Below are 20,222 nucleotides of genomic sequence, written 5' to 3'. Positions count from 1 at the left end.
AGGACAAATTTCGTATATGTGTAAATGTATATGAAAATAAACTTAAACACTGTGATACACAAGCCACTGTTGGTTTATTGCGGTGGTCTGCAACTGCACCTGAAACAAAGCCCATCTGGCTAATATCATTAAAGATGCATGCACTATTATGAAATTAAAGATTACGTCAGTGGGCAAGAGAGCGGAGGGGATATTTCACATGTGACTGAAGGTTATGATGTCATCTATTATCTAAATTGATTGTGGAGACCAGATACTTCAGGATCCGGGTGGCTTACCTCAGCCAAACTATTTTCTGAGGCAAAGCATGTTGGATCTAAATTGTCAAGAGGAAAAGGAAAATTTGACTTTTGCATCCTTCACCATGAAAGAAAAGCTTGAATTGGATTGAATATCATTATTTCTTTCTCCACAGCAGCTCTGCCTCCAAGAAGAGACATACAATCCAATGTGGTGTGCTGAGGTTTGCTCCCAGCTGGGCAGTTCTCTGTCAACATCGTGTGTTTCCCATTCACCAGCTCAAGAAAAGCACACCCTGGTTTTGTTAAAGCTCCCGAATGCTAAAGCAGCAGCAGTGTTGATGTTTAGGGAATGTATCGTCTGAGTCAAACATTTCTCTGCAACGTAAAGTGGATCCGTACGGATCACCCCTCAAATTTCGGCACACATGTGAACCGCGGAATAATTAAACAGATTACCTTGACCATCACAGTGTGAAATAAAGTTTTAATGACATCGTTATCCACCAATGTTCAGTAAAATATGTGATCAGGACATCGGTATTAATGATTATTTATGCTAAGGTTACATTGCAAATAACCAATCCGTGTTGAAATTGACAGAAAAGCTAGTAAAGTGGTCTAATAATATGCAGTGTTGGTGATAAACTTGAATGAATCCAGTTGTTTGAAGGAGATGTTTTCACAGCAACATAAACAAATTCCCTCTTAGAGAGGGAACTATAACCTGTTAACACTAGCTCTTAATCATCAATAAAACTATTCAGGAATGGATGTGTTTTAATCTTAAGCAATCTTTTATTTCCAAATCATTTGACTTTTTATGAAAAAAAACTATAAATGACTATAACAAAGTAAAAGAATAACATAATAATTTGGGATGGTTTACACTGATTTCAGAGTGGTTGAAATGATGTTTGGGATGGTGGCGAAAAAGCCTGAAGCCTTGTAGGCCAGCTGCTATAATCAAACAAAGGGATCTGTATCTGACAATATGGATCATCAATGATCTGCAAGTAGTATCAGCGGCAAAACAACATGATCAGGAATCTCTAAAAGATTTGCTCCCTTTTTTCTTTTGTGATTTTTGAGCCGATCCGTGACTCTGATCCGTGATACGATCCGAACCGTTTTATGAACCGGTGCACCACTAACCGTAATGGACAGGACCTTTTAATGGCAGAAAAAGTCTCTGTTGTCAGCCGGCTGGTCTGGTAGCAAGCTATCATTTCTCAGACACAATCAAGAGTAACGTGACAATGCTGCCATTTGAATGACATCCTCATTGGTCTTAGTTGAATAATTTACTGATCAGTGAGTTATGCGCTGTGCTAGGTCACCAACATTAAGCAGTTGCTCTGTCACTTTAATGTTGAAAGCTTTGTTGATAAGATAAAATTGATAGATTAAGCATGCATCACAGTGCATGGCATCACAGTGCATGGTACACAGCCACTCAATGAGTTTGTGTGTAGCTGTTTGGACATCTCAATTCCCACAAACGGGACCGTCTCTGTCTCAGACAAGGTCATGGGACACCCAGCTGTCCCTCCCCAACACTAAAGTCTGAGAGCTGAAACAGCATCATCAGCAACTCTGCACAACAATAAACCACAGAGCTCACTTTCAGGAAAGTGATGAGTTATGTAAGCCGGGGCTGATGCACAGAGGAAAACACAGCAGTTACTCACTGATCACCGCACTATAGTGCTGTGATAAAGGCAGTTTTCTATGGAAACCAGCAGGGGCTGTCCTTGACCAAATTGAATTCGTAGTCGATTCAATTAGTTGATAAATTCTGTAAAACTGATTTTCTCCACAAAGAATCACACAAAAGCACCACCAGAGATGTGCCTTCTACTTTTTCTAGAAATAAGTCATTCAGCATGAAAAAAGTATCAAAAAAAAAGTATAATAGACGAAAGAAATCTCAGGTGGCCCCTTCCTAGTCGACTAATTGGTTGTTTTGGCCTCAGATGATGAAGAATTTTTAATCGATTAGTCATTGTTTACGCATTTTTTATGCCGAATGACTAATTTACAAGGAACTTATGAACACATGTCTGGTAAACACAACTTTAAAGTGGTGCTTTTGTGTTAGTCGACTGAGAATTTCTATGGTCGAGGTTAGCCCTCAAGAAATCTTGTCTCAGAACAAAATTACGGATTAGTCGACTAATCATGGAAATATAGAAACCAACAAACCCTCAGGTCATGATGGCACATGGTGGAGAATTACAGTTGGTTTGACGGCAGACCTCCTTCTGATAGGCCTATGCTTAAAATGCTTTTTTAATGCAGATATTGTGTATCTTTAAAGAGAAACTCCACCGATTTTACATGCTAATCTCAATTTACTAGTCACAGGAACACAAAAGATACTACGGAGTTCAAATATGGAAAGTTTAGGATCCATGTTTTCGACAGTTTGACTGATACAAGGTTATTTTGACATCTGCTGCACCAATTTTGACCATTCTTTTGTTAAGCTGTCTCTCCAAAATCCTACACTGTCCCTTTAAATTTTGCAATTTTCATTTTTTTTATTTTTATAAATGAAATAAAAAACATTGACTCACATTTTTTTCCAGGTAGAAAAGTACAAAAAATTACTTGAGCATTCAAGGTTCATTCTTGGCCTCGGAACCAGCAAGCTTCAAATAGTAGCCGTGGAGCTTTTGATCATATGGCATGATCTTCAATCCCAGTGGTCATGGAATTCTATTTTTTTCTAAGCAAGTCCTTAAAGTGTACATAAAAGAATGGAAATCGGACCATCTACAGTGGAAACTAGGCACAGTTGTCATGCGATATGATTGCCAGCTCCATAACAATTACTGAATGGACTTTGAGGTTATATATAAACATTTGGGCCATCAGAGGACACCAAACTGACTCTGATGTAGTGTAGCTCTTAAAAGAAAAAGTCCTTGTTTTTTCATAAACATACTTGAAGATTCGACAGCCCGATCAGGGAGGAACCTTCATCACACTAAGGGTGGTTGACACTGTCTGGCAAATGTTAAAGGGCCCATCCACAAATTGATGCCTCACTCTAAACTTATTACTTGAATGATTTTTGTATTTGAAACAGTTCATTTATTTTTCTCAAAGACAGGCCACACTGCAGCCATTCACCGCTTTGTTTTGTCTTTAGCTATCGAGAGACTTTAGAAGAAGTGGGCGTCGGCCTTTTAGCAACATTGTCAGCTGGCAAACAGTGTGTGTGTGTGAGTGTGTGCCTCCAGTTACCTTCTAGTTCGTCCCCTCCATTCTTCAGATCGCTGGCAGACATTGGAGTTGGGTTTTCAGCTGCCTGTCCGCCTGACGACTCTCCTTTTCCCCGAGGGATGGCACTGAGGGTGCCCTGGGTGCAACGCTGGCAGAGGAGGATGAAGAGGGACACAAATGAGACAGAGAAGAAGAAGGACGCATGGAGAGCGGGCACCAATCCATTCTACTGACTGCTTTCCTCTTCCCCCTCACACACACACTCTCTCTCTGTCTCACTCTCCCAGACACACATCCATTGCTGAGAGGCCAGCAGGAAAGGGAGGGAGCAGGGCGAGGAGAGGGAAGAGAATAATGCTGGAGGGTGGGGAGGGGGGGAGGTCAAGGGAAGAAAGGGGCAGGGATAGGGAGATGTGTGCTATATTCAGGGGCCAGTTGAGAAGATGGTAAATACTAATACAGCAGAATATTTACCTCAGCTTTGAGATGTCAAAGCTTTCAGCCACGCTATCATCATCAGGCGAAAAAAAAAGAAATATATTACGGATAAAATGTTACCAGCCACTGAGGTTGCAGGTCAACAAAACCCCGCCCTCTCATGAATGCCATGTGATGCGGTTGAAAGCTCTGGAGAGAGCTAGTAAGATCTAGGGGTTGGGTTCTTTCAAGCTTTTCAATTGTCAAGCTCAAGAATGCTCATCTATGTACATTTTTGAGTTTTAAAGGAATAGTGCGACATCTTGGGAAACACTTAAATTTACTTTTATTGCTAAACGTTAGACGAGAAGATCGATACCACCTACGATAAATATGAAGTTACTGCAAGAAGTTGGTTTACTTATAGCTCAAAGACTGAGAACGAGGGGAAACAACCAGCCTGACTCCCCTAGGAGTAACAAAATCTGTCTCCATCAGCTCTTCAGCTCACTAATTAACATGTTTCATCTTCTTTGTATAATTGGTACAACTGTGGTCAAACTTGGGTCATTGTGTCTTGATAGCCTCAAAAAGAACACGATCACATGAACATTGAATTAAAAATAGTAATTTGGATTTTTCATTAGAAGCAGCATGAGAGAAAGTGATTTTGAGGAGAGGGGACCAGGAAAACAATAGACGGTGGCAGAAGGGGCTGGATAGGGCTTAGGTGGACATGGTGTTCCATAAAAGTCTTGACTCGTAAAGGGAGGCCAATCAAACAGTGTTACAGGAAGACACAATGTACAATGCATAAGTCATTAGCCTACAACCCAGCGTAAAATACAGAAAGGAGCCAAGAACTAATAGAGTCCATGGCTATTGTTCTTTCATCAGAAGGTATATGCAGGTGTCAGAAGAGGATTCAATCCACACTTGGTTCTCATAACTTCATTAGTGAGTCCTTAACCTTCTCTTAACACCAGGTAGGTCAGCTCTATTGTTGATGCTGAACTGATGTGTTCACTGAAACAGAAAGACTTGTGTCACTGACCCTCTCTGATCCTCTGCAGCTGTTTGCACCAGCTACTGCACCAGCTACTACCAATGGTAGGAATTTTATTACGTCCTCTGAACCGGCCTGCCTGTTTACACCTCCAAGCTTCCCGGACCTCTTCAGAAGGCAGCGAGGAGCGTGCCAAGTGAGCCCGAAGCTGGAGCCAGCACAAACACGCTTTCCCAATGGAACATCAGCTTTCAGTGCCGCACTTCAAATTTCTCTCATGCAAGTCTAAAATATTAGTGTGGGAGCTACATTTGAAAAACAAATTGTTCTTTCACTATTTTGTTCAGAAGATATTTTGGTGGGGAAGGTACTGAATGTTTTACTTAGACCAGTGGTGTATAAAGTACTCAAAAGCCATACTTGAGTAAAAGTAAAGATACCTTACTGGAAAACTACTCAAGTAAAAGTAAAAAGTCACCTATTAGAATACTACTTGAGTAAAAGTCTTAAAGTATCTGATATTTATTGTACTTAAGTACAAAAGTACTTTAGTATCAAAAGTAATTTTCTGATATTAAATGTACATCACAACCTGAACATTAAATGAACATCATAACCTGTTCATTGAAAGTAAAAGTACAAGTAAATGCTGTTAATAAAAAAGCAAAGGGTCAGAATTGTGAGAATGATGAAGTTTATTCTTTTAAGTGCTGTGGCACCATGACCAAGGACATGGAGCTGTGTTGACAATAATTGGGTTGGCTGTGATCCATTCAGGAGCAACAATGTTCAACATAATATATTGTACATAAGTATACTTTTGCATCTACTATGAACTTATCATCATAATTCTCCGAAAAGCAATATGACACTATGAAGGAGTTGTAACAGTGCGTTTATAAGTATGCTCATTAGACTAGAGGATGTAGAGGCCAATGTATAATAGTATGTTCAGCAAAACATATCCACTTGATGCATCAGGTCAGTGTTTTGAGAAAGGACGCCTGCCTTGTAAACTCCTATGGGCCTGATTTGAACATAAAGGTTTTGCTGAAGCTGAATCTGCAATTGGGCGACTGCTACCATCATAACTCCATCTGATCATCTAGTGCTGCACAACTGTCAACACTTCCTCAGCTCACTAACTCGCTAGCGATCCACTGGTGTTGGTCTTCGTCACCACCGTCGTTTGTTGCGGGAGTAGCAGGTGCTTCCATTTCTGCTTCCATCATGAAATCAGTCATCGTAGAGTGGAATTCTACTCATGTAGTCGCCCGCTAGCTTATAGCATGTAGCATCCTGGGAATCAAAACACCGCGGCTTTGAGAGCACGTGTTTTCAATTGTGCATTAACGTGATTAACCAATGATTTAACTTGCTGCTAGGACCACTGATTCACCAAACCTGCTTGCTTGCAGTCTGTGTTCCACCACAGTCCCCGACGCTGCTCTCATGATTCATTTTGTTTCTAAAGATAGATTTGATTTTGTAGCGAGTAACGAAGGTTTCAGGGGAAATGTATCGGAGTAAAAGTACCGGTTTTCTTTGCAAAATGTAGTGAAGTAAAAGTAAAAGTCAACAGAAATATAAGTAGTAAAGTAAAGTACAGATACCCAAAAAAACTACTTAAGTACAGTAACGAAGTATTTCTACTTCGTTACTATACACCACTGACTTAGACCCTCCCACATTTATTATTTTCTTTGGACCCTCTCCATGACTGAGTCCCAGTATCTCTAGAACAATGACAAAACATTAAGAAGATGTACACCAATTTAAATATGGAATGACTGATATGTTGGCCACCTGGTATCATCTCTTACATATCTGCCACTCAGGAACACGTTCCTTCAGAGCCGTGTCTGGAGTAGAGCAGAGGCTGACGCACCAGGATGTTGTGCAGAATGTGTTCCCGTCAGGGCAAGACCCTCATCGCTAAGGACAACAAGCCAGCTAACCTGCCGGTCCCCAGTCTCGTCACGCTGATCCTCAATCTGCTCTGTCCAACAACAATCTGACGTGCATTGACAGCCGTCCTGCAGGATGAAATCAAGAGTTAAAGATGAAGTCTAACATCCAGAGCTTTCGTCGCCAGTCAACACTTGACAGCTGGTCCCATTGATGTGAAATTTACCGCAGACGTTCTTGATCCCCAGATGATGGTGACCTGCTGACCTTCGCTCCACCATAAGAGACAAATGTGCATATGAAGACCTAACAAAAATCAAATGAAGAAGCTGGTCAGATTGAGTAAAATCTGAGTTTAAAAAAAAGTTTCATATGGATAGATCTCAATCATTTGCACTAACTTTACGTACTGAACTTAAATAGACAATGAAAGAAATTGCTGACAAACCCATAGAGATCTATTGTATAGAACCACCACCCAGCCTACACCAACGCTCTAACAACCGGTGTTGGCCGATTCAACACAACTGAATGTGCTGCACCGATCCGTCGTCGTAATCACCTTGAGCTCCGTAACACCCAGCAGGGCCTTCACCCAGAGGAGCAACGGGACCAACAGGAAGTCTAATTCTAGACCACTTCCTGTATGACATTCCTGACATGAGCTCCCTTCCTGCCACTCTCCGTACGTATAGCACATCTGTGGGTCACCTTTACATTCCTGTATATGCGCATGTAAAGGTCTCTGTGGTATAATGTAATGGCATCAGAGTATTTAAACCTAATAAATAGATTTGTCTGAGACATTGGTTTGAAATAACACTGTACACTGATTTCAGCAGGTTTTCTATTGGGAAGAAAATGGAAATATTAAAGTGATATAATCTAATATTTATATATAGTCATAAATTAGAATTATTAGCCTTTTGTACCATCTTATGTATGAAAAACTCCTGCCTGGATTGGTCAAGTTCATAAACATATTTTGTAGCCATTTCAATCAATTTATTGTCTCCAAGTGCATAGAAAGAGTTCACATGAATAACATTTATGACAGACTGACAGGTGGAAATACATGTGAAAGAACAGCGACATCAGGCAGAACAGACTACATTCATTATTTTATCTCATCTGCTGTATTACACACATGGGTTTAAATACGTAATTATATGTGCAGTAATACAAATCATGTACCTGGGAATGTGAGGGAACACCGCGAGGCACTGGGAGGTAGAACCCCCAAGTGATGTGTTGTACTGGCATTTTAACTGGTTACTTCTTTAGTAAAAAAAGACACCAAGTGTAGTTCAATTGCATTATATAGAAACGGCAGCCAAAAATCAGCCTGCTTCCACCTAGACTGGATCGACTGGGCCCATGGTCCAAACCTTATCATTTCACCCAACAGAATCTGAATGACTACGAAAGGCTCCAACGAGCTAGCATTCCTTCTATATTCCAATAACTCGTAGCGTTTTACTATTTCAAATATATTCTCATCCTACATTAGTTTAGTAGAGTTACAGATATCCTTCAATATGTATTAGTGTATCAATATAAATTTGTTAATCCTTCCGGTTTAAATGATACAAAAACACAATACGATTCTAAATACATGTGTAAATTATCTCAAAAATATAGAAGCTACAAGAAGTTTCATTTTAGCTTCTGAACGTGACCCAAATAAATTGCCAACAAAGGCTAAAGCAGCCGATTGCCACGAAAAGTCAAAATAAAACTAACTCTGCAAATAAAAGAAAAAAACAAACAACGGTACAGATTAAAAAAAGAAATAAACAATATGAAAATCAAATAGATACCTCCCAAAAAAGAAAAATTTATATTTCAACCGTGAAACAGCCGTTAAAGAAGAAGCTCACCTCAGATAAAGAATCTAAACCCTGATGGCCGCTCGTCTACCTGCCACATAAAAGCTGCTTCCACTGTGTTTTTCATAAACACCAGGCAGCTATAAGAAAGCACATGCGAGTGAGTTTGCTGGCTTAGTGATGTAGTTACAGAATGCTCTCCCTCAGGTTCCCACTGCTGGACGGGTTCGACTGCTGACTCTCAGTTTGTGCTGCTGATCTTTGGTTCCACGTGTTAAAGTCCAACAGCGCTTGATTGAGTTTCTCCATCCAGTCCAGTCTCTCCTGTTTGGTGTCGGCAGAAAACCAACGCCTGAACAAGAACAACAACCATCAGCATTGTGAGAACCGTCAGAGAAGCCAGAGCTGCTCGTTATAGATGCTAGTGAGCCTGTATAGCAGGGTAAAATACATTGTCCTATTTTGGTAAACTCACTGTAAAATCAAAGACAACTGCCCTTTTCCTCCAAATTAGGTCTTTTTTAACAGTCATCATACTGTCAAAAGACATTTCTAGAAACAACCCAATCACCAATGTCACAGAAGGCATTTCCCCATCAACCAACAAAAGTCAAACACACTGACTGACATCCAGAAAACCAACATGCTTCCTGCACACAAAAGTGGCAATTTTTATATATACACACAGACATAGACTCGCATGATTGTAACATTGATTACAATCCATATCTCCCCACAGATGTCATACTTCAGAGTGTTTGGTTTTTACTCGGTCTTACTTGGCGCTGGCGTCCTGCTGCTGTGGGACGTTGCTGACCAGCTCGAAGGTGAACGGTCGAGCACACGAGTCTCTCTTCACAGGCCTGACGCACCGACTGTGGGAGCTGGCCAGAGAAATGCTGCCCTCTGCATCCTGGGACGTGAAAAACAGAAAATGAGAATTCATTGAAAAGTGACTCGCCGACTTAGTCTGCATGTCTGACTGTACCTTAGATTCTTTGTCGTTGGGGTGGTTCCAGTAGTACATGTTGCATCCCACCAGAACAAAATATCGCCGATGCCACACCCCGTATCCACTGATCAACTCAAACATAGTCTGGGAAAAGATCCAAAAAAAGAGTGTTTAATACAGTTTTCCAACATTTACGGAAAACGTCCATCTTGTTCGGTTTGATCGGTGTATAACTGTTGTACTCAGAATGTAGCTCCTGTCTTTGCTAAACTCTCATTGGAATGTAGTGCAAATCTGCTTCTAATGTCTGTTTTCAGATACTGACACTTGTTTTTAAACTTCTATGACAACTATCTCGGCCCGTTTACTTTGTGAATCTTGAATTTTTGAAGTCAGTACGACACTAAATTGCTTGTTAGCCAGACGAGACTAGCAGAGTCACATTGTGGTTTGACATCTGTCATGTCTGCAGACCACCTGAAGCTAAACCGTGACAAGAAGGAGCTGCTCTTCCTTCCAGGAGAGACTATACTCCCGTCCAGTCAGTGACTCAGGCTCATCCTACTTCCAGAACGTGGTCAAACCATACATCCCAGCCCGTCCACTACGTTCTGCTAATGTCAAATGACTTAACCGTTACCAAACTACCGCTCTACAAAATGTTTGCCGTCTTGGCTCCCCAATGGTGGAACAAACTCCTCATCTACATCAGAAACTCCACACATCTTCCATCGCAGACTGCACATGGCCCATAGAATATTATCTATTGTCTTTAAATGGAACACTTAATGTAGACATGCGTATTTGACTCTTCTTCTTGGGGTTGTACCCACATATTTGAATGCACTTTTTTTAAGTAGCTTTGGATAAAAGTGTTTGCTCAACAAATGTAATGTGATGTAAAGATGTAATTGTGATGTGGTCAGACAGTTGTGGAAAATAAGCAACATCACATTACTAACCAGGAAACCGTGGTGCTGGACATCAGAGTGACTTTCGCTGTCCAGTTGCAGGTAGATGTTGCCCTCTAGAGGCGAGAGGAAAGGCACCTGCGGTCCGGGGAAGAGACGGGGAGACACGCTGTTAAACTGGTACGATGTGGAAGACATGCAGAAAACTGTCTTGAAGAATTTCATTCCAACATGATCCTCATTTATTTTTGTTAAGAAAAGCAACCTGAAATTAACCTTTGACTATCAAGATATTTCATTTATAACCGTTGGACACATTGACTAATGATGATTGATTATAAGAGTAGTTTCTATGCTGCTTGTTTCCTCCTGGATATCAAGATGAAATGATGCAAGCCTTTAGCAGAGAAACATGTACAGAGAACAAATACAAATACATTCCACTATGAATACACATCAAGGGTTTGTGCACCAGGAAGTAAGTATCCCTTGAAGCACTGACACACTGTTTTTTCACATGTACTGACTTTTGGAGTCAATATAATAGATATTGCCTTTGACTTTTCAGATCAAATGGGAAAGAGTTTGACCTAATCAAACAGAAAACCATGCACAAACAAATACCATCAAGACTGAGGCGGCGGTTAAATTGTACGGTCAGAGACTAGGTTAGTTTTTGCAAAGGGAAACGGTGAAGGGCTGGCAGCGTTGTGAAAACCTTTTCCTGAAATTCATCTCCCAGCAGCCTCCTGATTTTGCCCTCAAGTTTCATCTGAGAGGAGGAAGAAAGAGAGAAGGGGGGAGGGAGGCAGACATATTACATGACCAGTGAGCTCACCCATGTGTGGAAACCTCCAACAGAATAATAAAAGCACCCAATGGGTGAATAGTGGCGCCTGTAGCACTGTGCTTCTTCTCTGATTGGTCAGTGCTGGAGGTCAGAAATGAAACGCAGAGAGGTGCTAACCCTGGTGACTGTGGGTGTGTGAAATGGGCCATGCTTCTCCCCTCTGAATGCTTCAATTCAATTAACAATCACCACAAGAAAATATTTACTGTCTGCACTTACAAAACAATCCATCAAACTACATGAAATATTATTGTTTACTTGCCAAACTGACAAAGATATCCAAGTTGATGTAGCTTGGGCTTGTTTCATAGAACTGAAAAGTCTCGAGCAGAATCTATCGGTATCAATCTATTGGTTGGTTCATTTTTAACCATCAAAATGATCCGACTGACCAACACACCGAGGGACACATTTCAGCAGCAGACACTGTCTCCTGGGGCAGAGTAAGGTGGATGTATATTTACCTTTAATAAAAACAGAGTGCATCCCATCTCAAACACATGTTGGCGGTATGTACCTTATCCAGAGGGAACTTGCTGTGTCCCAGCGAGGACAAGGTGATCTTGTGGGAGCCCACCAGAAAAAAGTTGCTGGAGCGACGAGTGTTGAGAGCAGGAGGAGCAGCAGCTGAAGGACAGAGAAGCTCATGAAGACTCATATCAAACTGAAATAGTCAGTCAGTAATATGCATGACTTGCAGTAGAGTTGCCCCCATATAAAATTCACATTATATTTTTCGTATACCGAATGTACAACAATAAATACTGTCCAAAATAAACTCAACTTACATGTCAGACTGTTACTGGATCTCTGTTGAAAACAAAAGAAAAGGTTTGGGTGAAATGTGAAAAACAGCAACACACACTATAATATCTAGGCATACTCACTGTGATAGTGTTCAGAAGCTTTCTTGGTGTGACCTGAATGTGTGAGGACAACATAACGGACTTAGATTGTCATTGATAATTGCACACCTGGCTCATTGTTGGGCTCACTGACTCACCCGTGACTTGGTGGTGGCCCGGTCCACGCTGCAGTTACTACCTGATGTGTGGGACTAGGAGGCACAAAGACCGGCACATTAACAACCAAACAACTTGTTAAGATAACTAGCACGCTAACAGTACACCAAAACAAACAATTCTCTTCAGCAACATAACCAAAGCAACCAACGATGCAGACATCTCTGTCTAACACCGATAGCCTAATAGAATGTCAGTTGATGACTATTTAACATGCTGTCATAGTCCCCCGTCAGTGTTATGGAACGTTTTATAAATAAAATAGGAAACTTGTAAATGTGAATCTACAAAGGGGAACACACTTCTGGAGCCGCTATTGTATTATTTCAGCTAATATTTTATGAATATATAACAGGGCTGCCCATCAAGATGTCATATGTTCTGTCTCACCAGGCTGTAGACCTCCACATCAATGTCAAAGGATGAGCGGATATCTTTCCTGAAATACCAAGAAGACAAACGATATTATATGCAATCAGCCATACGTACGTGCGTATACGCGTAGGTGCGCGCGTATATACGTGCGCGCACACACGTATGTGTGTATATATACACATATCCATCTCCACACACACACGCACGCACGCACGCACGCACGCAGAAAATTGGTGCCAGGAGCAGTGTATGAGATGTGTCAAATGAAGTAACCACAAAGCAGCTTACAGAGTGACAGAAGTCGGGAAGGAGATGGTGTCTCCATTCTGAGCATCAGCAGCCGTGGCCAGCGGGGTGGCGACGATGTTGCAGGGCCCGTAGCGGATCAGCACGAAAAAGTAGTGACTTGGCCGGCCTACATTGTTACATAAAAAATTCAGTAATTTCAATGTAGATGTCAACCACTATATTATTAAATAAGCTCTGCTTTTTGAAATAGTTATTTTCTATTGTGCAAATGTATCAAAAACAATGTTAAATATGAGGCAGTGTGCTACCTGTGCGTTTGTGGGAGGAGCAGACAAATTCCACCTTGAGAGGCAGCTGGATCTTTGTGATGCTGACTGTCCCTCTGCAGGCCTGCTGGGAAACATATTCGCCGTCCTCTCCTGACTCTGAGTTCCTCTCCTCTCTCACTCTTGCAACCTCTGCCAGCAGCGCCGAGCGTTTCTCACCTGAGAGAGCCAAGTAAACAACAAGAATTATAAGCAACAGAACGATAATAAAACTAGAATGCCTCCATCAACCAGTCAAGTTGCAGCATACATCCATGTCTGTCCAAAATGTCCTCACTTTATACTATTAGACATTTGTGTGAAATTGTCATAATAAGGATATGAATCTTGAGTTATGGCCAAAAAAAAAAATGTTTTGTGAGGTCACAGTGACCTTTGACCACCAAAATGTTATTACCGTAGTTCACCCTCGAGTCCAAGTGGACGAATGTGTCAAAATTGAAGAAATTCCCTCCAAGCGTTCCTGAGATATACAGTGAAGGAAATAAGTATTTGATCACTTGCCAATTTTGTAAGTTTGCCCACTTACAAAGAAATGAACGGTTTATAATTGTAATGGTAAGTTGATTTTAACAGTGAGAGACAGAATATCAAAAAAATAAATAAAAATCCAGAAAATCACATCATATAAAAGTTATAAATTGATTTGCATTTGATGATGTGAAATAAGTATTTGATCCCCTAGCAAAACATGACTCAGTACTTGGCGGAGAAACCGTTGTTGGCATCACAGAGGTCAGATGTTTCTTGTAGTTGGTCACCAGGTTTGGGGACATCTCAGGAGGGATTTCCTCTTTGCAGATCCTCTCCAAATCCTGAAGGTTTCGAGGCTGTCCAAGACCAAAGAGCAGTCGAAGGATGTCAGACCTGCACAAGGCTGGAATGGGCTATAAGACCAGCCAAACTTCTGGATTTCTTCTTGATATTTTGTCTCGCACCGTTATAATAAACCTACCATTACAATTATAGACTGTTCATTTCTTTGTAAGTGGGCAAAGTTACAAAATTGGCAAGGGATCAAATACTTATTTCCTTCACTGTATATATGACGGACGGATGACACAAATATATTGCCCCTGGCTAATTTAATACAAATTAAGAAAAAGTCTTTTTAGGCTTTGAATACAATTATTCAGGCTTTGGTAGTAGAGATGCAATTAATATTAAAACTAGGGTAGGCAATTTATTTTAGACGCCTTTTTGTTCTATTTATTGAAATTATCTTTATGTCCCGACAGCAATCAAATAAAAAAACAATAATCTGATATTTGTGTCTACCGAAGACTTGTAATAAACCCATCCAACGTTTCAATCGGCCCCCATGAAATGTTTGATACTTAGACACAACTGACAAATATGTGGAAAAAGACAAATGAGTATTGAAAACGTGTCAAAGTCAGAATCCATCAGCGGATTGGTGGTTGTTACCAACAATAGCCATGGTAGTTTACTTCAATTACTATAATGTTCGGTGTTTTATGTGAATGAGACTTGAGGACGTCTCTCACGGATTTGTCCCCCAGATGTAGTTCGGAAAGTGGCTTTGGAGGGAGGCCTGAAGGGAGGGGCTGAGATTTCCTTGATTGGATACCTTCAAATTCTAGCTTACCTTTGCCGGTTTCTCTTGCTTTCCCCAACTTTAAATTAACAGACAAATGTATGCATGCGTCTTGTTATTAATAGTTATTCTGTCCGTATTATTTTATCAACTGTACGTAAGATGTAAGGACATTTCGCTGTTGAGGCAGTCACTTCTAAAAGAACCCAATAGTCCGAACATAGTTTCTTCTCTGTTGCACACAAATACGGGACATCAAAAACAAACAAAACATCTTACAGGAGACCAAGAGTAGTTTTTCAGCTTCAGCCTCCTCCAGCGAGCCCCGTCCATGCCCCTCATCAGTACAGCAGCTTAGAGCCTGCAGGGTCTGGTTGATCACAGTCTGCAGCTTCCCTGCTTCTTCACTAAGGGCCTGGACAAACACAGGGCAACAGAAAGACTGTGGGTTATTCGCCTGTACTGGATTGAATTCAATCAAAACAAAGTGTCAGCAATTGACTGAATTAATAGTATTTTATAATACTTTTATGTACCGGTACATACTTTGATCTCATCCTGAATACAGATACACATAGATGGACTGCGTGAGGAGGAACCCACTCCCTATGTAGATATGAAGGGCTCATTCTAAGCTAACGCCAGACCTGCAAACTCATGAGGGGTGAAAAAGGTGACAAGCCTGAAACCCTGTCGGGGGGGTGCGCTCCAAGAATTTTATTTTAAATATGGGCTTTGAAATGTAGCCTTCTGGTGTACTCTGAGAAGAAAATTAAGTGATAAGACATTTACTTTAAAACAAACGTATTATTCAGTTATTAATCACTATTTCCAGCTCTATTATTATCAACCTTTATTTAGACACAATCCATTGAGACAGAGGTCTCACTTTCAAAGGTTTTGGTCAAATAAAAACAAAGATAGCAAGAGTAGCGAGAACCATCGCCTGTACAAATAAAGGGATTAGTTTTCATTGATAATATTACTATTAACTTCCACGGTTACTGTAAAGCGGTTGGAATTGTGGCCTATCTTCTATTTGCAATTAATATGCATTCAATCCAGTTAAATTATTTAAATGAAAATGATAATCTACTCTGGCTAAGGTAGTTTATCAAGAGTAAAATAATAGCTGTGATCTATACACTCCTCTGCATTAACAACCTGCTGAAATGAAGGTACAGGCACCTTAACCCTCTCATTACTTCAGGGTTCTTGAGAGCAACGTGGGACTGTTGGTACACTGGCTGTGGTCATCACAGTAAACAGTGTGATGAGAGGACATGTGAGCCCTTGTTGCTGTAGTTCATCTCCTTGGGGCAGAGGCTGCAGTCATCATACCCTGCCTTATCAATGTATTTAAAACACTGCGACAGCAGGAAGCTGTACTCACGTCTGTTTAGACCTCCACCTTTATCCAGGCCCAGCTCCACTCATAGCTCAGCCCTGCATCAAGCTGCGCTACAGGCAGCTTGTTAAAATGCTCATGGTGGGTCCTCCATGTACAGGCGATTATCCTCCTCTCCCTGAAGCTCTTTGACCTCATCAGTATCTGGGCCTCATGTTTCGTGGTCATGAAAGTTATTCTGACCATGAAATCGCCTCATTCTACTTTGAGTTAAAACAAACAACCTGCAACCAGATGCGCCGGTGTTCCGGTTTAACGGAGTGACCGCGTGAACTGAACCAGAACACGGGGGGCTGCATGTTTCATCACGTTATGTTTTTTCCGTCTAAATCGCAATTATGACGAACGTTAACAGTCGACAAAGTTCCGCATACAGTGGCCGTTAACTTAAACCAGCAAGTCTGAACGGTAACGGAACATAACGGAACTTAAACTGTGACGGAGGGAACTGAAGACGCTGTAGACATCTGAACGCTGATTAGCCAAGACTCGACACATCAAAGATGTTCGATAGCAAAGATCACGAAATCACCTTTTCTCCTCGTACGACTCCAATCTGAGAAACGCTGGCTGGCCAGTTGACCCCCCCCCCGAAAAAAAACCCTCTACGGATCTACACGATTCACGTGGATGATATATTTTGATTCAAAATGGCGAATTTCGCCGAAAAAGCAACAAGTTTGCAGGTATGTAACGCAAACACAGCAATTGTTAGTTTCAAGTCATTATAAACGAAAGATAGTTATACTACTACTGGATTACTATATTCCATTTTTGCAAAATCCTACACACTGGCCCTAACAAGTGACACGGGTTGCAAATAAACCGTGACTGGAAGCCATATAGGCAACACATCTCATGTTATTATAACCTTTATATTTTTGCATTTTCCCTGACAAATAAACTAATAAATGAAATACTCAGTGACGTGTGAAATGGGTTGATTAACAACAGTTAATGGGTTTATAATGCTGAAAACAGCGCTTCACACCGTGATTTTCTCCTTGGTGTTGACGGATGGTTGAGGTTGGAACTTCTCTGGAGCTCGTCCCTGAACCCCAGGAGTGACACTCTGAAAGGTGGGCAGCTTACTCTGTCTTTGTGTGCGGTACGCATCAATACTGAGAATCACAGAACAAACCAAAATCAAATCACAGACACATGACAGTACCAATCAACTACCCAGGCAAATGTAACAATATGGATTATCATTACTGCTCCTTCAAAAGAAAAGCTTAAGAAACAGTAACTAGAAAATGCATTTCCTGCTGAAAATGCGTTGGAATGCTGAAATTTGAAATTAATTGCAAAAACATTGCTGAAAATAGATATCCAATTTTTTTTTTTAATTGCAAAAAGCTTAATAATTCTAAAAGTTTAAAGATTCCAACTATGAAAAGTCATATCACCGCTCTCCTGAAAGAGCTGAACATTTTGATATTCTAATAGTTTCTGTGGCTTAAAAAATTTCATCAGTGGTGATATTTGTAGTAGTAGAAGTTGTAGTAGAAGTATTATTAGTAGAAGTATTAGTGATTAGAAGAAGTAGTAGAAGAAGAAGACGTAGTATCAGTAGTCATAGTAATAGCTGTAGTATTGGTCGTAGTACTTAATATAACAGTAGTAGTAGTAGTAATGGCAGTAGAAGAAGTAGCAGTAGTAGTACTAGTAGCAGTCGTACCAATAGCTGTAGTAGTATTACTACTTTTAGTAGCATGAATAGCAGTAGTAGTAGCAGTTGTCGTATAAGTAATAGTGGTCGTAATAGCAGTCGTGGTAGTAATAATATTGATGGTAGCAGTAATAGCAGTAATAATAGTAGCAACAGCAAAAGTTATAGTAGTAGTAGTAATACTATATTAGCAGCAGCAGTAGTAGTTGTCGCAGTATGAGTAAGAGCATTCATTTTTTAACAAAAAAGCCTAATTTTGAGCTTGTTTAAATACAGTTAATCCATGGGGCTTTTATTTTGAAAGGGTGTGGCTGGGTGGGGGGGAGAGACGACAATCATAAAGTTTGACACGCATAAACAGAGGTTATTAAATGCCTGGCTTCATCACAAGCATTTCAGTTAGAATTCACTCTTTTATTTTGAAATGGGGTGTGTGTGTGTGTGTGTGTGTGTGTGGGGGGGGTTCCTCTAAAAGTCTCTAAGACCTGAATGACTGTATATGAGAGCGAGAGCGAGAGAGAGAGACTGATATCTCTGGCAAACTTTCTCATTTGGAGATTGTACTATGTTTTATCTTTTACAGCTTACATGACTATTGTCCTGCTCTGCCATGTCTTTCCTCGTCTCTCCCTCTTGTGTCGCGGTGTGTGTAAATGTCACTCGAATCAGAATACTCATATCTGATTGGCCGAGCTGCAACACGTACATCTCTAAATCATGTGTGTGCAGCTTTTATTTTAAAATGGGGTGTGTGTGTGTGTGGGGGGGTCCTCTAAAAGTCTCCAAGACCTGAATGACTATGAGAGAGAGAGTGACAGAGACAGAGAGGAGTACATGTGTGTCTGAGTTTATCAACATCACTAATTAGCTTAATCAGAAACACCTGTGTCCTTGCAGCTTTTTCATGGAGATAAAACAGGGAAACACCTCTCAATCAAATCATCAAAACTCACATAACTGTACCTCCTTTTGCTCCGATATTAATAATTGAGAGGAAGGATGACTTGATAAACAGATCTTGTAAAAATTGTGTCTGTAGTGGGATTCCACAGTAATTTTTCTACGACAAGGACAAGATTAGCTACTTCTACATCCAGAAATTATGCATGAAGAGTGAAGATTGTGGACACAGTGGCAAAACACAAATGTTTTTTTCACAAGAATCTCAAGCTGATCTTCACTCTAGCGGTGACATCACGCACTCTAAGCTGAGCAATACACACCCATTATAAAGTCAGAAAAGGGCTGAAAAATCATAAAAGTTAAATTGCTGCAGTTCAAAAAGTTTAAAATATATCAAAAAGCTGAATCGTGTGGCAATAGTTCAGGGTTTTCTCAACATTTGAAAGTTGAAATGGTGTCTGTAGCTGAAAGTATGAGGAAGTTGAAGGATTTGAAAGTTGAAGAAGTTTAAGAGGATTTAACAGCATTTAACAGCAATTAAAGATAAGTGAAAATAATGACAATATATGACGATTGAAATACAATGCCGCCTTTACGTTACAGAAAGATATTTAAACATTATGGCAACCAAATTCCTAGTTATCGTATCTCGTCCAATATAATGATGTAATATCATAGCTTTAGTGAGGCCTATGGGCCGGCTGGTCCAACATTTGATTTCCATATTTTAAAGCACCTCAAAGTTATACAGTGATTACCGGTATCATTGTATTGTTATTTTTGGATCGTTATTTTAAATAATTTTGCATTGTTATTTCTGCTCTTGTGCTTTCTTTTTTTGTATTTTGTATTGTTATTTTAAATAATTTAGCATTGTTATTTCTGCTCTTGTGCTTTCTGGCCAAGTCACCAGTGTGAGGATATGAATGGTTAAAGGGTTCTATATAAGATATTGAGATGGCAACGATTTAAGACGGAGAACTCCAAACAGAGTTAGTACAAAAGGCTATGCTGTTATTACCTGTATAGAGGAGCAGATTCAGCAGGAGGGGTGGTCGTCTCTTCTGGAGTCAAGAGCAGAGAGGAAGGATTGGACTCCTGGCTTGCTGCCAGTCGCTGTTGGTGAAATATGGAACATTACATATTTTTCCAGGCTCTGAATTTATCAGAGAGCTCCCCTAATGGAACCAAAGCATGGACAGATCAAGTTTTAAATTCATCTTACCAGAGGGGTGACCACAGCCTCTAGAGACTTGCTGAGAGGAGAGAGGATGCCGCTGGGAGGAAAGGTCAGCTCATCTCTGTTGCTTTCAAGCCTCTTGCTCTCATCGCACTCTTTTTCACTCTTCTCCTTCTCTGACTCTGT

General features: G+C 40.6%; 1 protein-coding gene across 7 annotated transcripts in view; it reads right to left on the bottom strand.

Moving 5' to 3' along the window:
• LOC306779561 (exocyst complex component 3-like protein) overlaps positions 1–20,222 on the bottom strand; it is a 46,551-nt gene that overhangs the window by 16,318 nt on the left and 10,011 nt on the right. For 4 of the 7 annotated variants that reach the window (XR_013772113.1, XR_013772114.1, XR_013772115.1 and 1 more), the window contains exon 1: positions 3,492–3,736. Coding sequence is in view for 4 of the 7 variants with exons in the window: in XM_079271527.1 (XP_079127653.1) it covers positions 3,492–3,534 (43 nt within the window). In the remaining 3 variants the exon portion in view is untranslated. Of the gene's footprint in view, positions 1–3,491; positions 3,737–8,820; positions 8,983–9,409; positions 9,544–9,618; positions 9,727–10,544; positions 10,632–11,117; positions 11,266–11,860; positions 11,971–12,131; positions 12,154–12,230; positions 12,264–12,346; positions 12,401–12,755; positions 12,805–13,028; positions 13,156–13,297; positions 13,475–15,152; positions 15,289–17,272; positions 17,403–19,877; positions 19,973–20,081 lie in introns of those variants that run through there. The other 3 variants (XM_079271525.1, XM_079271526.1, XM_079271528.1) reach the window with 2 other exon arrangements.

Source organism: Melanostigma gelatinosum, assembly GCF_949748355.1.
Source record: "Melanostigma gelatinosum genome assembly, chromosome: 1".
Classification (NCBI taxonomy): Eukaryota; Metazoa; Chordata; class Actinopteri; order Perciformes; family Zoarcidae; genus Melanostigma; species Melanostigma gelatinosum.
Note: the sequence above shows the minus strand (reverse complement) of the source record. Positions and strands in the feature narration are given on the sequence as shown.